Raw genomic sequence first — 22051 nt, forward strand, 5'->3', positions numbered from 1 at the left:
AGCCCCAAAAATTCCTTCAATATGCCAAAGTAAGAGGCTTTTGTTGAAAAGACTTTGCTGAATAATTGTTTGGTTTGGCTGTAATCATACATTCAGCTTGGCGAGTAGTCTCTGTGAGAAGTAGATCCCAAAGGACATCATCCCAGAACAAGCTAAAATAGTCAAGCAGAGTACTTTCCACATTTATTACATTTGGCAAATTTTTAGCCCTTGTTGCTCATTAGGTGTAAACTGGCATTCATTGAAACATGTGGTGGCTCTTGTCCATCCTGGGGGGGGGGGGGGGGGGGAAATCAGGCCTTGGTCTATCCCTTCCTTATCCTCTGCCACGACCATGCCACCAACCAACAACTCTGGGAACTCCCCCAGCATTGTCATCAGGACTGTCAATTTCATTTTCCCTGTTTGAAAAGTCATTCTCCAACACAAAAGCGCTCTTATAACTATAATTATCATAATCATCATCATCATCATCATCATCTATACCTTCCTCTTCTGAGCTCAACACCTCATCAACTGACATCACATTTCGACTCATTTTGGAACTATTTTTTAGCAAAAAAACCTTCAAATAAAATTCATGAATCTCATGCTACTACTTCCGCCGAACATGCACTTCGGTGTGTACACAAGGAAGGGCCGACTGGCATGTGTGTCAAAGTGTGCGCAAAGCAAAAACCTCCCTCACACCTCAAATGAAACTCTCACGGTACAGAGTGTACACAACGATGGGCCGACTGGCGTGTGTATCAAAGTATGCGCACAGCAAAAAACTCCTTCGCACTTGCACCTCGAACAAGACTCTCACGGCATGCATGCCAGGGTGGGACTGGAAGTGGTGGGAGAACCACCAAATCGTGTGCACAGCATAAGCCTCCCTTGCACTTCCTGAGCAATTAGCAGTGACGCAGACTGAAGATCAGGTGTACTGTAATGGAGTTGCAAATTGTTCAGGAAGTTGCTCGTGATGCGTTTAAAAACAAGAGCATGTGGTGGCTGGTGCTGACCGGCCGCTCGGGTTTTTGGTGTTTTAAATAGTGGCCGATAAACCGACCACTCGGGTAAATGGAGGTTTGAATAGCGGCCAGTTTACCGTCCACTAGGGTTGAAAGGGTTAAATACTGAAGGTCAAGCAAAGAAGCAGCACGTCCCATTTTTGAAGTCTTTTGTACGACTCGGAGCGGACGCTCTGACTATTATAACACAGAGTCTGGAAATAACAGTTTTGGAAATTTTTGAGGAACACAGAGTTAATGTTTCCAAAGGGTTTTCAAAAAGCACCTTGGTGATCGATAAAACAGGAAAAATAAAAAAACACTTTTGGTACATTTTCATATTGTTTTTATTTATACAATGCATATATATATATATATATATATATATATATATATATATATATATATATATATATATATTTCATTCTCAAGATACTGACCTCCTGCTCTATTGCTTCATGTTCTGGTGGAACCGTATGGCCCAGCAAGTACGACTCGACAGCCTTCAATTGGCTTTGGACGAGCTCTGAGATTGCCTCTCGCTCATCCTTGTCCACAAATTCTGCCACTGCAACCGCCATGACCCGCTCAGACAACACCGACAGCTGGGCATTCTGTGTATGTCCATCACATACAGGTAAATAAAACAGTGCGCCCACTTTAGCTTTCCTTCCTTAAACCTGCAATACACTCCAAACAGCAAATTTGTTCCACTAACTGCATTTTCAGTGGGACAAATGTAATGTCCTGGACGATGGCATATATGAATATGCAACAGCATGACTTCTAGTACATGTTTGTGTACTGTATATTTGCATAAAGCTGAGCCTGGTGTTGGCTTAGTGGTTAGGGTGGTGGCTTGGGATCATCGGGGTCCTGAGTTCAAGCCCCACTGGCCACTGAATTAACATCAGGGGGTTGACTCAGTCTGTCATCCTTCCGAGGTTGGTGAAATGAGCACCAGTACACTGGTAATTATCTCTGCGTGTCAAAGGCGACTAAAGGGTTGGCGTCAGGAAGGGCATCCGGCCGTAAAAAAAACATTGCCATAAGAAAGGATACCATGATTGGAGCCCGCAAAAAGCTGACCCCTGCTCAGGGAAAAAGGCTTTAAAATGGTCTGATGATGATATTTGCATAAAGCTGTGCATATAAGGTGGCAGTAAAATTTTGTTTCAACAATGGAGGTACAATTATGCAAAATGCACCTCTTAAACCACTGAACACAGTATTCACTTTACAGTTTACAGAAAAAGTAACTGTGTGGAAAATATAAAAAAGAATAATCCATATTGGAGAAAGCAAAAAAGCACAAAAAAAACAAACAAACAAAAAACAAAACAAAAAGCAAAGGTGCTTATCTCACCAACGACAAGAACTCAAACTCACATTTCAGGCATTGGAAAGCTTTTATCAGTGACAATTATTGCACAAAGTACTACAATATATTCTAGATAAATTACTGGTGAAAGACAATTGACCAAATTGAGGTAATTACTTCGAGAATGGCAAACAGTTGTTTGGATATCACATGAAATAACTTTCCCAATTTTGATCTCCTTCCTTGTCAGCTTTCATTTTTGTTCATGGTCAAAAAATATGGAATCAGTAAATCTTTATACATTTGAGGTTTAACAAATAAAATAAAATAAAAATCACTCAAAGTGATAATAATAGATAGTTAACTAGAACAGTACTTTGTGGAGCACATACCTCCATGAGGGTGAACAGTTTATGTTTTGTATCCCACTGATAGGCCGAATCTGGATCTCAACCTGAACCAAAATCTATTTGCCTTGTTCTTATGACATAAACAACTCATCTACCTAGTTTTGTAAGAATTCATCAACAACTTTTGAGATATCATTCTAAATATCGTTTTTGGCCCCCATCTCTCAATGGTGATGAATCACTTAGAAAGTTCTAGTATCTGAATCCAGGTCAGGATCTTCACCAAAATCTAATCAATTCATCCTTGTCACAGACCCAACCTGTCCACCAAATTTTGTCCAAAGCCATCCACAACTTTGAGATATCCTGCTCTCAGACAGACACAGAGAAACAGTGGTGAAAACATAACCTCCATCCACCTTTGGTGGTGGAGGTAATGAGAAAAATTGTCATTGGTAATAAAGTAATATCAACTCAAAAACAAAAAAACCATTTACCCAGCACATGTGAAATGTAACAGCATCTGTGGTTATATTATTTGGAGGCCAAGCCCAAAATTTTGGTCATTGGTACCCAAAGTGCCCTGTTCTAGTCAAGTTTTTTTTTGTAAAGATGGGTCCCCTGGGGTATCAAAATCACTTGATAGCAAGGAAATATCGGTAGTTTATATTGTGTAATGGCACTATTTATACGAGACCCCCTCTTGCACAAAATCGAAGATTTTCGATAATTTTTATACACCATGGATTTGAGTTGGGAGCGTTTTATACCGTTAATACACTACAATGTGTATAATCTATATATCAAAAGAAAGCTCATGGAGTACAGTTTATAGTCGTATAAACATAAGAAGAAAATAAAAACACTCACAGACACCCGACATGAAATACTGCGGACCCCTTGATGCGAAACAAATGTTTTTCTTCACTTAGAAAAAATGTGTCTTCCAACATGTAGAACGACATTAGAAACTTCAACTCAGGCACTATAATGACAGTACTTTGAATACATCTTAATATAATTTGAACCTTGTCAATAAATGACACCTTACATAAATAGGAAACAAATTCTATCATAGAAAATATGTAATTATGTGCTTTCGACATCAAGTTGATCATTTGCTCCAGATTTCAAATGTCGCAGCTGTAACAGCAACACAGAAATAAAATATAAGGCATGTTATAAGACAAACACATTATTATTGTTATTCAAACACAATAATGAAAGTACACAATCTTGGAATATTTGAACTAATAGTCTTCATTTTCATAATCGTCTTCGCTGCTCAACTCCATTTCGCTGTCTGTACCGTCGTTCATTGGTTGGTTTTCACATGGGCTCAAACTACAAATGTCAGAACACTTCAATCCATTTGCAGCACAGGGACATTGAGGAACTCGACAGGACTTCCGACATTTGCAGGACAGCATCTCAAGAACAGCGTCGGGGGCCGGTGCACCATCCATCCAGTCTACGGCTAAGTGTCTGTCATCACCATCGCCAACGAATTTCCAGCCATAGCCTGCAGGATTAGGCGTCATGGGATCGTTCATCAAACTCTGTCTCCAAATTGCGGTTTGATAATTTGCTCGCCGTGCATGTTTTCCAAGACAATCTGCACATGGCGGTAACTGGTAGGACTCTATCTCACCTTTCTTTGCACAAAATAGTTTGTACCGAAACTCGTTGACTGAAGCATCTCCAGATGTAGCATCATACATGGCACAAACAAAACGTTCCAATCGAGCTTGAAGAGAAGATGAAAGACTCCACTGTTGGCCAAGCTCCTGAAAGAGACTGGAAATTCTGATTTGCTTTGACCAGTTTGAATGCTTTCATTTTCCCACAACCTGCGAAGGCACTGACTGAGTCGCAACCAGTGAAAGCGTGCAATCCAATAACTGCCTCTGAGACATCAGATCCATTCATGTTGACAACAGCTGTGATGTCTATGTAATGTGTGCGAGTTTTAGTCCCACATTTCTGATAAAGAGGAGCAGTAATTTGTGTACAGAACGCCATGCTCAAAAGGAAGACATCTGTGTCGTCCGCCACAAAGATTACAGCTGCACTTACTTACATTACAAAGATTACAGTGTCACTTGCGTGTTTTCCATGAAGCAGTACCCTCGTGTCTGCTTCTTCTTGCTGGCAGCAAAGCTCCGGTACATCTTCAACTGCTGAGTCAGTAATTTTGATGCACTTCTCCTTTGAGGTTACAAACATATGCTTTGACTGCAATAATGACCTTGAATGTGGTTGTTGCCATTCCTGAAACAGAAATTCAATGAGTTCAGTCTTGTTGTCACAACTCTGCAGGTAACTTCTCCACTGACGGACAATTTGTTGGGAAGTTATATTCTTGAACTGTATGCCTGGATTCTTGCTTCGTCTCGCTCTTTCGTGGTGTTTTATGCTGTGGTTGATACACATCAAACACGATGTCAATCCTAGTACTGTGTGCACCTTCTCTAATTGCAGAAAGAAGCAAGGTGTGTGCAATGTCTCCAAATGTTTTCTGGTTCCCCTTCATCTTTTGAACCAAAGCCATGCCATCAATAATCGTGGCTGATGGTTTGGGAATGTTCTCTGCTTGTGCATCTTTTTGTAATGCTCTGGCCAACACAGCTTTGTTTGTCTTCCTGATACTCCCATCTTCACAGGCTAGAGACCATGGAAGCGGACCTAGGGGATGTGCCAGGACATCTTTCATATCCAAGTTCTTTCTTGTTTGTGCAACGAGTACCATTTACCCAAACAACTTTCGGTCTGCTTTCAGAATCATTTCTTTTCCATTTGAAGAAACTTTCTTCTGCTTCTTGGTCATATCTGAAAAGGTCTTGAGCCTCAGCTTAGGCAATGGATCATGAAATTTCACGACTGGTGGACTTGATTCGAGTCTTTCAGACTTAAAGCTCTGATAAGCTGCCTCACCACGCTTTTCTGCTTCTCGCAACTGTGTGGCAATCTGCCTTGTTGCAGCAGCAGCTGTAGACAGACTGACTAGTTCTTGTTGATTTTCTTCAAAGGGATTAACCCAGTTTTGCAGGGTTTCTACAACAGCATTGACAGCCAGTCCATCCTTTTTAATTCTGCTGTTCTGTAACTCTACATGTCCATGATCAGATTTGCCTGTGACTAACACGACTCGGAGATGACGCAAGAAGGATGACTGGTATTCTGCTGTCAGGAAGAACCGACTCACTGCACCAGGTTTGAGACTATACTTGCGCACTCCTCCCGCAACTTTTGTGTCACGATTGGCTGTCTCTTCAATTGTCTGGTCCAAGGGTATCTTAGCAAAGGGGTTCTTTTCTCCTAGTTGGACAGAAAACTCTCCTTCAAGGAAGTGTTGAAGCACTTCTGGATGGTCATTTCGGAGCTGGGACATTTCAGCGTAGTATACTGGAAGGTACCGGGCATAATTCTGTCGGTCATAGGCGAAGCACCAGACAATCATGCCATGAACTGCAACCATGTGCAAATTCCAATCACCTTCTCTGGAAGAGCGAATTAGGGCCAGCAATACTCCCCCAACCATGTCAAAGTATGACATCCATAACGCTGAAAGAGGTCCATTGGTGTGCCGTAGATGTTCACAATATTTCTCAAAGTGTTCCAGCATCTGCAAGAACAATTCATGGTTCAGCCTCTCTTCATATTTGGAACTTTGATGAGAAGTGTCCAGAAGATCACTCAGTAATTCCAATAACTGATCGATCTGGTTCATCTCTGTAGGTTGTTGTTCCTTCAGCCAAAGCAGAAATCCCACCCATAGCAATCTGAAAAGGGCCTCATATATGTATTTGTGCGTTCGGAGAGACCTGTTGTACTGTCTGCCTGCCATGACACTCGTTACAGACCCTTCTGCCACTATTCCTGCCTCAATGCAAAGGTCACGCAGGCCTGCATCCTCAAAACGTTTTCCAAGTATTCTCAGAAAGTTGCAGACCATATGAAAAGAGCCGAGGCGAAGAATTACTCCGGGATATTGACATCTGTGTTTCCACAGAACTTCTGCCACTTTGGAATAAAGGGCCTGGTCGAATACCAGTACAACCTCTTGAAGATGTAGGCTTTCCTTTACCTTCATTGACCTGTTCAAAATCTCAGCTGCTGTCGCCATGCTGGTTGCTGGAAAATTGATTGGGTTAAGATAGCCTATGTTGTGCTGATGAACTGTCTGGTCCTGTCTCATAATGATGTTGATTCCTGTCCATCCTGGAATAATCTAGTTTTCCGGGTGCATTTGCCGTAGAAGAATCCAGATCAAGTCCTTTCTGTGGATGGATTTTTGAGGAAGAGCGTGGTATTCTTCAGCAACTGTTTTGCTTCCAGGTCCTTCTCTTTTCCCAGTGTTATAAATTGGAAGCTGTTGATCTTCATATTTGATGGAACGTTGCTTTTTCTTTTCTATTACAGGTCGTGCCGATTCCAGCTTAGGACCATATACCTTTTGTTGGACAATGATGCCATTGACCCTGTGGCTTGTTCCTGCTCCTGTTGCAGTTTCCTCGAGGAAATCTATATTGTCCCAAACGAGAGCGGAATATATGTAGGGGTTAACACAATCAGGAAGTGGGACAGAATCATATGAGGATGAGGCTATTTTCTGAAGGCTCAAGGCAGTGTCGTTTTCCTCGAGAACAGTATATGAAACTCCATGCCCTAGTTTGTTCATTATCTGGATGATTTCCGAGTTTCCTGTCAGTGTTTTCACTGCATTTGATAGCAAGATGTGCTTTGGTGGTTTCACACGACCACAGGTGACACTGTAGACCAGATCTTGGCCATATGAATCCACTAACAGTTGAATTTTCTGCGCGGCACTGTGATAGCTTGGTTCACCTGAAAGGACACACGTTATGAAGATTTGCAGAAGTTCTGGTAATCGGAAGCCACTCCAGTTCACCAAAGCGGGCGTGAAAGGCCACACTTGATCCTGGCGGATCTCTTTTATGGAAGATCGAATTATTTGGCCAGCTTTGATAACGACAGAAGAATCACCAGATGTTACTGCTGCAAGGGTTTCTATCTTGTCGTTGAGCTTCTGGTTCTCTTTCACAAGTTCGTAGATTGTGAGAGTGTGAGGGAATACGAGTGTTTTCCCTTTATCATCTTTACAGAAATGTAAAGTATCTGCAAATTCCTTTTCAATATTTCGTCGAATATGCTTCTTGGTGGATTCTTTGGTCATGGTGATCCCTGTGTTTGACATCACCTCAACAACGATTGCTGTGAGAGCAATCATCTTTAATACACGAGGATTCGTTAAGAAATCATCACGGATAAATGTGTAGAGCGATTCGTTCGCATGTCTTTCAGCCTCGTTGTACAGGCAGTCTTCTTCGGTATCAGGAGACACATCAGTTGTTGCAGTTTCACCGCCTTTATTAGTGTACATGTGGTAACATGAGTGGTGGTAATGTGCCTCAGCGGCAACTAAGTCTCTTGATGCAACTGCTAAGATCTTCGGGTCACTCTTTTGCATTGCGCACTCCCGTATTCTCTTATCGCATCGCAGCTCTGTGCAATGTACAATTGATTCTCTTGTTCTTGATGTTTTTTTATACTTTTCTCTTTCACAGAATATGCATTTTGTTTCGTAAACCCTTGCTGTTGAAGACTTTGACCTGGGAAGATGTTTACTGCTACCAAATACTGTGGTTTCACCATCATCATGCCTTTCTCGATGTTTTTCTAAGAGCTGAAGGTCGCGTTTCAATGTAAAGCGTGACCGACACTGTCTATGGTAAACTATGTCAGGCACCTGTCCTTCTGATAGATTTTGAGCTTTCTCCAGCAATGGGGAATGCTGACATACACATGCAGCATTTAGCAATGTCTGCCATGCTGAAACATCTTTTGGTGAAGTGAGCGGAGCTTGGGAATCTTCCTCTGGATAATGGATAACACAAAAAGGTTTAGATCTTTTGCTTGGGGGCGAATCTGTTTGAAAAGCAGTCTGTGAGGGCCCTTCACCACTGTTAGCGGATTGCATGGCTATTATTCTTTATGCTTGATTGGGATACCTGAAATAAAGCAACAACAATCATTTGTTACAATGAAAACAAACGCAACTTATTGCATGAATGCAGTCTCAAATTACTACATGAAGCAAAAAAGTGCATTGCAACAGTACAGATTTTTGCATTTCAAGCCTACAGATAGACTAAGGAATGAACGATTTTGAATATATGCTATAATATGATTAGATATGTTAGAAAAACACATAATCTATTTCTATCTACCACCAGTACAATATTTTTAAAATGTTCAGGGATAAGGCCACAACTCAAAACGATGGAGTGAATAATCACTTATACTCCAAACTGTAAGGAATTCCCTGTATAGATTACCAGACAAGTGATGGCCAAGTCCTGGTAGGCCTATTGAGTATCAAATTTCATCAATAGATGGATCAGCCACTGAATACTAACACCTATACTAAATATTCTTAAACATAACACAAGACACTAATATCGCTTTTTCGTTTTGATGTATTCCACTTGTTTTGCTGCATGACAAGGAAGGGTTTGATTACATCAAGTATGGTTTTAATGGAATCCTCATATAGATGAAAACATATATGTAAACAACAAAATCACTCCTTTATGTGGACTATTTCCAAAGTTATGACACTTTTTGTATTTGCAGAATGTTGGATTTTACATTTTGAAAGAGTTTCAATTTACTTTATCTATTTCAAGTAGTGTATATAACATCATAGTAATGAAATATGCAGCTACATATGCATATTCTGCCATGTGGATTAAAATTTCTCAAATATTGAAAAACAGCAGGAATTCAACGTCGGTCATTTTGAATTTGGCTAATTAAACGCTTCAGCTACTCTGTTTTGCTTGCTATCATGCATTTCCACAACATAGAGGTCATAAGCTTTCCAATGATACCAAACACAACCGGGCACTAATTTGGTACTGACAAAGTGGTCGGCCTCATGGACTATGGTGGTCTGGGATGGAGCACTAAATCATTGGAACTATCAACTATCGTGGATGCTCGAAATAGATCTCAAAATCAGAATTTCTTCTTCATGAAAATGAAATTCAAAGGCAAGTTTGAAGAACCTTCTGGTTCAGGGTTTGCTCCAAGTGTCGGTTGAATCTAAAGCTGCTCCTTCCACCTAAATCGAAGCCAAGTTTTGAACCGGATTGTCGTGCTTTTCTGTTATTTTTTTCCATGTTGCCATTTGTGTTTTCATCCAATTTTTCGTGCTAAATCGTACCTTGTTCTGCTGTATTGTCAAATTTGTTTGAGTGTTGCTCAAGACCGACTTCTTCGATATCCGCAAGAAGTTCTGAAGCAAATTCTGTCTCTCTTTTGACGTTGTGTCGCTCGTTCCACTTCTTCTTTCCTAAGTATTGTCCTTTCTGCCTCCTCAACATAATCCATGCCTGGTGTCGGCTTAATGGTTTAGGTGGTGGGCTTGGGATCCGAGGATCCTGAGTTCAAATCCCCCTTGCTGTTGAATTGATACCAGGTGGGGTTGACTGCCTGTCATCCTTCCGAGGTCGGCAAAATGAGTGTCAGCTTGCTGGTATCCTGTGTCGGAGTGGCGACCTGTCCAGGATCGTACCCAATAGCCAAGGAGACTGCTTAAGCAGCACCAACGCTCTGCATAAAGTATGGTCCTGATGGATGTATGGATGAAACATTATCCAAATCCACCTCCTCACTTCAAAAATAAAAAATAAAACAGACCAAAAGATGCCTTTTTCACTCCAAAACAATCTCAATCTGGCCAAATTTCCTTATGATTGTATTTTCTGTATTTCATTATTTATCTCTCCCTTTTCTCAATATCTCCAAACTGAACATTCAATTGAACAAAACACTTCTTCCTTTGAAAGGATTTAAAAACATTTGAAAATGCTTCACTTTCTTCATTTCTCCGTCATGAGTCCCGCACGTGTTGTTCTTCTTCATCAAGATCGATTCTTTGTCTTCTTCGCAAATATTTTCTAAACCTGTCTCTCACCTAAGCGCTTAGTCATTCAACCCTCTTCCCGAAACCTACAGCTCACCACCTTTCTCCATACCTTCAACAACAATTCTTTCCACCATCTTATGACATTCATCTCCATTTCCAGTTTGAGAATCTTGAGAATTCCATTTTGCAGATGTTGTCTGCTCACGACAATCAAATCCCCTTCACGTTCTTTTGCGGTATCAGTAACCTCCCCCACATCTCATACAAACCCATGTCATTCAACCCCACATCTTAAACATGTCTTCATCTTTAGCATCCCTCCACTCCATGTCCCCTATTTCTGCAACTCCTCACCCCACCAACTCAAAGCCTGTATCCTTCCAACCCCACATCTTCAACATCCCTCCTCAAATCTGATAGGCCTGAACCATTGGAATTGAACTTCACATCAAGAACTAAATTTCTTACCTGCCGTGAACTGATCTTACACCTTCCAACCACCAGGAGTCGGTTTGGCTGCAACTTCCCCTCTGCTCTCACTTGTTGTTTGTCTGTGTGCTGTACCGTCCTCCAAACAGTGACAACTCTATCGACATCTCTTTATCAGACAACATGGACAAACTTTTTACCACTCAACCCAACTCTTTCTTCCTCACATGTGATGATTTCAATTGTCACCATGCCAAATTGGCTCAGTGTTAGTAGACGATAGGGCATGTGGTCCTAAGAGCTTGTCTTGTGGTCTCCATCTCCCGACTAAATAAAACTTATTTTATAATTAAGTTAAATATTTTTTTATGAATTATCGTTCATATTCCCGCATCATCGGTTGGAGCATTTTGTTGAATTTTAGGTTTTTTTTTTTTTCTAAAAGCCGCTTGCAAGGTAATGATGTAGACCTGAACAAAACGCTGAAGAAGATGAAACTGAAAACATTTTCAGATGCAGGCAAGCAAACCATCAAGGATAAAGGGAAAGATGTTACTTTAAAAAGTGATCGTGAGTTGTTGGCAAGGCTGGTCATCATTGGCAAAGTACGAAAAGTGAATCTCAAAAGCATGATGACATACTCGTTGAGCCCGTATCCACCAGCCCTTGCGACTTATGAGGGATGCTTAGTTAAAACTAACAAGGCGAGGCTGCTATACTACCTATAAAGTGTACCTGAGAGTTCCCCTGTTGTGGACCACCAAAGGGAGGCGTATGGGTAGTTGATGGCATGGCATGCTTCAGCAAATGAGTTCAAAAGGAATGCCCGCAAGCATGGGTCAACTGGCGGAAAAAATTCTGAGACAGTTAGTGTACCTGGCACTAAGTAGTACCTCCAACTCTGTACACTTTGTAACAGACACGTATCCATCGATCAGTATTAAGGGTGCTGAGAGGAAACGATGGGCAGCGAGTGGTTCCCAGAGGATTAAAATATCCAAGGCAGACCAACCTGTACCAAAACAATGGAAGAAATATCTGGCAAACAGCTTCAATAAGGAACAGCTAGTTCACTTCTTGTTCAACCATTGGAGTACTTGTGGAGAGGACAACTTTAAGGGCATCACACTGTATGTTGCACATGGCAAGATGTGTCATTCCATCACACCAAGAAATGGTACCATCAGCATTGAAGAAATACCGCAGCTCCATTCCACCCAAGAGGAGGCTGACACCAGGATGCTCCTACATGCACATTACATCAGCACCCAAGGCATCAGAAGCATCATCATCAAAAGCCCAGACACTGACGTGTTTGTTATTGGTGTGGCACTTGTATCGCACCTTGTGGGTTCCCAGTTGTATTTCCACACTGGCAGAGACGACAATGTACGTACCATTGACTTACAGGCCATATACAGCATGAGCTTGTAGATGACATCGCAAAAGCCATCATAGGTCTCCACTGTTTCACAGGATGCGATTCTGTAAGTTCCTTTTACGGCAAAGGGAAAACAAAAGCAATCAAACTTCTCACCTAAAATAAATCCTTTTCCCATGTGTGTCAAATGCTTGGCGAGTCTTTCTCCGTAACAGACGAGCTTGTTTCTTTACTGGAGGATTTCGTTTGCAAGCTTTACAGCCAGCAGGAGTACAGTCATGTCAACGATGCATGGTATTCTATGTTTTCGATGGCTACAAGAAACAAAAGTGTCATGCCACCAAACCGAGATGCCCTCATCAAACACGTACAACGAGCCAACTTCCAGGCAGCTGTTTGCAAGCGCAGCTTTGACAATCACCCAGATATCCCATCACCAGCTGGACATGGTTGGAAATTGATCGATGGCAGCCTCTCTACTCAATAAACTGGATGGAAATGCAACCTGCTCAAAAGAGCATTCTTGAACTCTCACGCTGCATCTGCAAGAAGTCCAAGTGCAAAGCATCAGATGCAGATGACCAGTGTTGTCTGTCTTTGGGGCTATGTTGTACCGAACTGTGCGAGTGCAAGAACTGTGACAACATGTATGTACGCGATGACGATGCTGAAGAAAGTGAAGAAGAAATGGATGAAGTTGGAGATATCTGCTTCGATGAAGAAAACTTTGAAGAGGAAGAATCTTTTTAATGATAAGGTAAACTTACATGGGATTATAACTCTGGAATACTGTGTAAAGAAACCATTTTAAACAGCATATCTGTTGCTCTCACTTGCAACACCTGCGTTCCCTTTTAATGGGGGACTATGGGAGGTGGATATTTTTATCTTGCCAAAACGAAGTTTTTGCAAGATATGTGAGTCAGCTTGTATGTTTTTTTTTATTTTATTTTATTTTTGTCTGTAATCATGTATAAAAAATTCTGCAGAGCACAGTTATCATTGGAAATTTTTGTAACTTCGTATATGAGAGGCCTATAGAGGTCCCTTTCAGTGCACAAAATTTTGAAGGTCAAGGTCAAAGGTCAAGGTCACTTTGTCGCAAATCAGGGGAGTCGACGAAACCCTTATTTTTTGAGTAATTTTGATCGGATCGTCTTCAAACTTCATGGGAATATAGTTCATGGTCTGGCGCTCAGCTGATGAATTTTTGGTGGCATTTGGCCTTGACCTTCATTGTTAGCGCCTGAGGTCAAACATATTTGACCCCAAGGTCAAATTTTCCAGTTTTAGGAACCATATTGTGTAGTACCTCAAATTGAACACCTCGATGAGTGCTTTCTAGATATGTCAAGCTTGAGACATTATGATGTCATTTGGTGACGTTATGAGGAAAAAGCATATTTTTCATGGTTACTCTGTAGAACGATTCTCATCGGAATCTCTCGTTGGCAGATATTCCTCAAGGAGTCGCTCCTGGTGGATAGCAGCTCTATTCACCTCAGTGTGACCTTAAAGAAGTCACACGTGGTCACCTTTTGGCAAGATACAGGTCACCCTGCGGGTGACATTGGTTTATTTTATTTGTTTTTTGTACCCATACAATATTAATCTTGTTGGATCCATACATTTTTCCTCTAAAAAATTACCAAACATTACTTTTTAAGTGCAATTTAACAACCCGAGTCTCATTTTTTACAAACCGGAAGTGCTAAAAATCCACTTCCGGTTGTAATTTTTGTCTAAAAATAACCCCTTTTCACGTATTTTCAAGCAAGTTTTGCAATTCTAAATAGAGTCTAAGTGTTTCTATATGTTCACAGCATGTCCTGCTACCTATTGAATAAAAAAATACTGCCATTTGTTGATCTAAATATTGTCTAAATGCATTCACCCACTGAGCTGCATGTGTTGACATGTAAACAGACATTCGTTACTTCGATCTGCAAAATGTAACGTCGGCCATTTTGATGCGAATCATTATCGGCTTCTATCGTTTTTCAGCTTTTCGTGATTTGATCGTAATATTTTTTAGGTTGTGAGTAGGCTCCATCCTTGAAAATTGGCACAATTGTTGATTGTTTTATGTACTGTGATCTAATGAGAGCATTTTTGTAAAATATCTTTAGTTCAGAATTTATGGTAGGCCGAATAGTTCATAGTCCAAGAGCATTAGGTCAAAATAGGCCCTAACCTGGACATTTTTGGTAACAAGCTGATTTTTTCAGGATAGGTCCAGGAATATGTCTAGAATAACTTTCTAAAAGTCCTCATAAATCCTCCTTGAGCGTTTTCCGCAATCCAAGATGGCGTCCAAAATGGCCGCCTCTTCTGTTTTTCTCATAACTTTGCAAGCAGGTTTCCCCAAAACACACTTTAAATGTCTACATATGTTTTGAAGTATGAGGAACTCATTAGAATACATCTTAAGAGATGCTGAAGCACGCAAGTACCAATAAGACCTCTTGAGTTCTTTCAAAAGTCCAGGCAGAAGCAGACGCCGACACCCTGATTGTCTCCACAGCACTAGCACTGGCAGAGTCAGAACATGTGCCAGTTGCTGTCGTTGGTACGGACACAGACTTACTGGTAATGCTAGTTGCTCGGGCAACCTCTTCCACAGATGTGTACATGCTATGCCGCAGTAATCCTGTCATGGTCTTCAACATTCATGAGATTCAGCATGCCATAGGGGACACAAGAAATCACTTGATGTTTCTTCATGCTGTGACGGGATGTGACACGGTCTCTGCGATCTATCGTCAGGGCAAGCGTAAAGCTTTCAACATGGTGCACAAGAAGCGGGACTACGACTTGCTGGATACCTTCACAAACAGTGGAAGCACCCATGACGAGGTGGAAAAAGCTGGGGAAGGCTTCATTCTTAAGCTTTATGGAGCCAGCAGTTTTGAATCTCTTGATGACTACCGTCACATCGCATACAAACGGGCAATCGGTCGCAGTTCCCTGAGTTAATCCTTTCAGCTCGAAAGTCTACCTCCAACTAGTGCTGCAGCAAAGCAACATTCATATCGCGCCTATCTTACCGTCCAGGAATGGATGGGTAACTCCTTATCTCCAACAGAATGGGGCTGACGATTTCAGGACGGGACTCTTACCCCGGTAGAAACAGACATTGCTGTTGCACCCGACACTTTGCTGAACATGGTGGCATGTGGGTGTAAACCAGATGGTTGCAGAAGCATGACATGTAGCTGCAAGAAACTTGGGCTCTTTTGTACCTCAATGTGCAGTAAATGCAGTGGTCTCAATTGCAACAATACAGCACCAACTCTTATAGATGCCGACGATGATATTACCCCAACTTTAGAGGACATCAACATTGAAGATACAGCATCCGACGATGAAGACAATGACTGATGCAACTAGGTGTGTGCATGCGTAAGGTAAAGATTCATCTGAAACTTTTGAGGTTTGAATCTCTAGCATGATCTTGTTTTGAATGTCTTTGCCTCTTGAAACAGGCTAAAACAGCAGTGTGTTGATAAGTGGCGGACATTTTGAGCACCATTTGAATTTCAGAAAGAACTTCAGTGGTTTTATTGTTTCCTTTGTACTTCAAAGTATCTGAATGAGTTCCTTATTTCTCAAGACATAATATATTTAGAGATTTAAAGTGCATATTGAGGTAACTTAGTCACAGGGTCATGAGAAAAACAGGAAATTGCAACCATCTTTGGCGCCATTTTGGATTTTGGGACTAGTTCAAGTAGTTTTATTGGTATAGATATATTGTATTGAGTTCCTTATACTTCAAAACATATGTGTAGACATTTAAAATGTGTTATAGGTAAACCTACTTGCAAAGTTATGAGAAAAACAGGAAATGGCGGCCATTTTGGACGCCATTTTGGATTGCGGAAAACGCTCAAGGAGGATTCATGAGGACTTTTAGTATGTTATTTCACACACATTCCTGGACCTTTCCTGAAAAAATCAGCTTGTTACCAAAAATGTCCAGGTTAAACCCTAATGCTCTTGGACTATCATCAGCAAGAAAAAATCACAAAATTTGGCAAACCGTTGCCATGGCAACATGCAAAATATTATTTTCAAAAAGCTCTTCATTGGATCACAGCTTGCTAACCTATAAACAACTTGGTGATGTTACAGCATGATCTGGTATTTGTAAATGTGTACAAAATTATGAGCAAATTTTTAATTTTACCTTAGCCCAAATTTAAGGTCATTGACATTTGACCTCGGGTCACAAACAAGATTGACCTTGACTTGCGCTAATTAATGTATTTCTTAAAACTAGACACTTATATGATTATGTTTATACCAAACATGGCATCATTTGTCAAAACATTGGCAAGATAATACCTCTTGAATGTAGTCAGTTCTTTTTGACCCATAGTACCCCGTTAAAAAACATTACTTGTTTGATGCATTATTTTTAGGCGGGAATTACTAATTAATGCTCCACTTTTGAGCGTGGGAAGAAAGGGGATATTGATAAGACATGCAATACCTATATTTAAGACATAATATATGTAGTTCCAATGTGGAGACCACAAAAAGCACTTTCTGAAGGGATTTTGACTACATGCCCTATAGTCTATAGTACCTCTCTCACCAGCCGCAGCACTTCAGTGAAGCACTTCTGTGACTCCATAGCATTGACTCAATCTGTGAACTTTCCGACATGGATTTCTCCCAATTACAACTCCTCCCTTCTGGACCTGTTGTTGACACACTTCCCTGCAAATGTCTCATGTTCTTCCTCTGCTCCAATTGGTTCATATGATGACAGGCTTGTGAGAGTCAACATCTCTATGGCTATTCTCAGGGAGCTGCCTAAATGCCAGTGAGTCTGGCAGTTCACTCAAGTAGACTGGCAGGAATTGCAAGCAGCCATCTCACTTCAGGACTGATAGAAATATAAATTCAGCCTGGGAATTCTTCCACAGAAACCTAAAATTTGGTGGTGGCTTGTTAAATCTGTCTCTGGAGTATGCACCCCCTCCATCCCTTCCCTCATTTAAAATGGCAAAACAGCTGACTCTGCTCATGAGAACACCAAATTCCTCAATTCTGTGTTTCCATCCAAATCTTGTGTCCCCAACCCCTCGCTCTCTATACACAACCTGCCCAGCCGCACCCAACTGCTCCTGGACTGTGTCCTTTGCACCTGAGAAGGTGGAGAAGGTTCTGGTAACCCTAGACTCCGATTCTGCAACTGGACCAAACGACATCGGCTCACATTTCCTAAAAACCGGCTCCACAGCTCTTGTACATCCGATATCTGCCCTTTTCATCCTATTGTGTGCCCTTGGTCATCTTCCATCTGTTTAGAAGTCAGCCAAAATCACTCCATTACATAAACAAAGTGCAAAAACCGATCCTCTCAACTATAGACCTATCAGTTTACTTCCAATTATATCAGCAAGGTCATGGAATACATCATCGCAGTCGAGATAAAATCATTCCTTTTCTCCAAAACAACCTCATCCCGGATCATCAATTCGGATTCAGACTAAGTCACTCGAAATTGGACATGCTGCTTCTACTCTCCCAACAATTGATGGAGGCCCTCAATGTCAGACATAATATCAGGGCTCTCTCTCTTGACATAGCTCGAGCTTTTGATGCAGTCTAGTGCCCAGCCTTACTCTTCAAGCTCTCTGCCTATTGCATCCAAGGCCGACTCCACTCTTGGGTTACTGACTTCCTCTACTCTCAAAGCCATGTGGCTCTCAATGGAATCTTTTCATCTACTCCCCTATGAAAACTGGAGTGCCACAGTGTTCTAGGCCCCATCCACTTCCATATATTCATCAACGATCTCTCCGGAAAATCCTCTTTATCTTTTTGCTAATGACTCCACTTTCTGCCATGACATCCCTCATCCTTCAGACAATCAAGCAGCAACCACTCCCCTCTCTTCAGAGCTTGATAGAATCACAAGCCGATTCAGAACAATAGCAGAATTTAGCTTGCAGTGCTTGTGTGAGAAAATTCTGAGGCTATCTGAAGACTCCAGCTCAGTGAGATGTCACCGCATAAGTGATGAGGTACATGGGTTTGAGTCCTGGGTTGAGTCAGAATTTTTTCACACGAGCCCCATGCGGGAATATATTCCTGTTTATTGAATATATATTTGCAACCACTCCCCTCTCTTCAGAACTTGGTAGAATCACAAGCCTGTCAAACACTTGGAATATGTCTTTCAATCCTGACAAATCTCTCACCATCTCTTTCCAAAAGGGTTGTCTGGCTAACCCTTCCATCTACTTTCTTAACAATGCTCTTGAAGAACATTAGTCACTCAAACTCCTGAGTCTCACTATCAGCCATTAACTTTCTTGAGCATACCACATTTCAAAGTTGGCCTCCAAAGCCAGACGTCGACTGGGCATCCTGTGTCGTGAAAAGTCCTTCCTTGGCACACCTAAACTCTTGACAACCTTCAAGGCCTTCATCCGCAGCTTGATGGAGTACTGCTTTCCCCTTTGGGTTGGTGCCCCAGCTTCATACCTTGCTCAGTTTTGACACCGTGGCAATCAAGGCCTTCAAGATCATTGGAATCTCCCGAGATGAAGCTGAGTCAATGAGCCTATCACTTCACCATGGGAGACAGGTCAACCTGTCTTCGACCGTGCCTTTTCTGGGCTTGCACTCTCTGCTATTTCCGTACTTTATCGACCTTTTGAATAAACTTTTTAAACCTTGTAATTTTGTCGACTCTTCTGCACACTTGTCTCTGAATGGTCTCGCTTGGGTAGAAATCTCAGCCCAACTATAAACTCTTCTTCTTCTTTCGGCTGCTCCCGTTCAGGGTCGCCACAGCGGATCATCCGTATGATCCGCATAGTGATTTGGCACATGTTTTACGCCGGATGCTCTTCCTGACGCAACCCTGGTCGCCTCTTACAACACAGGGATATGGTACACCTATTTTAACCAGGGTATACACCGGCCCAGTACACTGGTACTCATTTCGCCGACCTTGGAAGGATGACAGGCTGAGTCAACCCTCTGGTGTATTAATTCAGTGGCCCAACGGGGCTTGAACTCAGAACCTTTTGGATCCCAAGCCGCTGCCCTAACCACTGCGCCAAAACCAGGATTTTCAGCCCAACTATAAACTGCCATCCTGATATGCATGCAGGGCGAGGCAACAATGTGTGTGGCCATCGTTTGGGTGGATGTTAAACTGGAAATCCCGAATGCCAGCATTATTTGGTGGAAGTTAAAGATTGCAGTGTCCTTCATGAAGAATAGGTGACCTATTGCCAGCACCTTGAATAAATTCCAAATTCCTGCTCTAACCTACTTAGTTGAATGTCGGTCTGAGTCCCCGGCTGACCCCAAGAAAGATGAGAATAATTGTGGTCATGAAAGAATGGCATTTGTTTTTTCAAGGCTATTTTTCATTGATAAAAAACAACTATCATTAGTGTGTCACATACCAAGTTCCATTTGTGACCTGTTATTTTTTTATTATCATTATTCTACACAAAAAAGTACAACTGGACTCATCCTTGTTTTTCTTTTTCTTTCTTTCTTTCTTTCTTTTTTTTTGCTCTGATCCATACTTTGGTCTTCAATCCTTTAAATGCCCAACTGATTAAGGTAATCATAAAAGTTCATTGCCATATGTCAATCACATGCCAAGTGTCAGACCTGCTCTACTGTCTCAAAGTATGACTTCACAAGATCTTCCACCCTCTGCGCGGTGTCACCATGACTGACTTGATGAATGTCCGCTCCAAAATCCATGCTTTCTGAATCATACATGAGAAGAGCGAATTAAAGCAATGATAGCTATACCAAGTATAAAACACAATATTGTATAGTTGTGTTGGAACTCCACCAGAATAGTATATTGAAGGCAAGGCATGCAGTCAATGCAGATATAAATTTAATACGCAAGGCAAATGAGCAAGACAATAAGATGAGAATAAACTGCAATGTGAAACCAGAATAAACCTCAGGATCATCAGACCTTTGCCAGGCTTGAGTTCTCGGTTTCTGAAGAAATGAATGACGTCCTTGGGGTTCGCCACACGCTCCACAAACCGCTGGCTAAAGCGAAGTGAATTGAAAGGCTCAAAACCTCCACTATAGTCCACCTGTGAAGGACACAAGTAGTCCATTATCTCCACCAACAAAGGTGAATTATTCTGAATGAGCAAGAATCACTGGAAAAGGTGTATTTTTGTGCATCTGATCTTCATAAAAACGTTTATCCCAACAGATTGATGCTTAAATGTATACTGCAAGGTAATGAAAACGCATACCACATTGAAATTGACATTTATTTCACAGCATGCGAAAAAGGATCAAAGTATGCAATCACACGAGATTTGTTAGGGGTAGGCACACGCTTCTTGGCTCACCTTTGGTCGGCAACGTGCTGCGGGACATTCTTGGAAACGCACTTAACAATTGTCATTTTTCAATGAAATTTTATTGATCACAATGTATCGTACTCCATATCATAAGATAAAGGAAGAAATTTTGTAATACCGGCTACCACCAAAGGTATTCACTATTTCCGCCATGGCATTTTTGGAGTTTCAGTGACATCCACATTTGCCCCCATTATAAAAGATTACAAACAGGCTCCTCCATAATTAGTAGTAGAAAATAAATTGTAAAATATTTCCAACTCCATTTTCTTTACATTTCCTCTGGGGCTACACATGTTATCACCCTCGATTCTCACCTCCTTGTCATCCTCATAACCAATTTCTCTTCTTGTTTTACAGCTGCTCGTACAACCACTCTTCACCACGATCACCAATTAATTACCTCCGCCACCAAATGTGGATGGAGGTTATGTTTTTTACCCCATCTGTATGTTTGTGAACAAAATATCACAAAAAGTTGTCGATGGATTTGGACGAAATTTTGTGGAGAGCTTGGGTATGTGACAAGGACGAAATGATTAGATATTGGTGAAGATCCGAATCCGGATCCAAGAATTTTTTAAGTGATTCTTCAACATTTAGTGACAGGGCTAAAACGATATGTAGCATGATGTTTCAAAAAGTTATGGACAGATTCAGATGAAACTTGGTGGTTGAGTTGGTTAGGTGACAAGAACAAACTGATTAAATTTTAGTTCATGTCCACATCCAGATCCATCAGTGGGATACAAAACATAAACTAATCAGCTTGGTGGAGGTATGCTATCTACAGAGTAACCTTCTAGTTTTTCATATCATCAACAGCAAAGAGAAAGTAAAGAAGGAAATCTGCTCGTCATGCCTCATTTGGCCTAATGTGGTGAAAGTCTATAATTTGAAAGTGACTCTTCAATGTTTCAGGACAACTTGGAAAGAGCAATAAAAATGCGACACTACTCATGAAAAGCAGCTCTGCCCCAACCCATAAATTAATAATTAAAAAACAGTGATGCATACTCTAAGTCGAATGAGAGGAAGAGTCGGCTGAAGGATATTCCCAGAGTGCTGAAGCTTCAAATCTTCCAGCAAGGTCTCCACCTGCGAGCATCAGATATGCATGGGCAGGCAGGCCTCAGTCAAACAGCAAGGATTTCAATCATTATTCCACTTTACACTTATAGAAGGTATTTTACAAACCCCGAGTGACTCCGCTCTTTGTGCTCACAATTTTACTGCTCTTGGC

General features: G+C 41.4%; 1 protein-coding gene and 1 pseudogene across 4 annotated transcripts in view; one reads left to right on the plus strand and one right to left on the minus strand.

The window, feature by feature from the left end:
* The window catches only part of MRE11 (MRE11 double strand break repair nuclease), a 73707-nt gene that overhangs the window by 35217 nt on the left and 16439 nt on the right, over positions 1-22051 (minus strand). For all 4 annotated transcript variants that reach the window (XM_085889250.1, XM_085889252.1, XM_085889249.1 and 1 more), the window contains exons 9-12: positions 21826-21906; positions 20403-20529; positions 20081-20181; positions 1436-1609 (exon numbers count right to left, since the gene is read on the minus strand). In XM_085889250.1, coding sequence (XP_085745376.1) covers positions 1436-1609; positions 20081-20181; positions 20403-20529; positions 21826-21906 — 483 coding nt within the window. The remainder of the gene's footprint in view (positions 1-1435; positions 1610-20080; positions 20182-20402; positions 20530-21825; positions 21907-22051) is intronic.
* Positions 11418-13180, plus strand: LOC147023636 (uncharacterized; annotated as a pseudogene).

Source organism: Eptatretus burgeri, chromosome 7 (genome assembly GCF_056783735.1).
Source record: "Eptatretus burgeri isolate ZD-2024b chromosome 7, Ebu_testis_v1, whole genome shotgun sequence".
Lineage (NCBI taxonomy): Eukaryota > Metazoa > Chordata > Myxini > Myxiniformes > Myxinidae > Eptatretus > Eptatretus burgeri.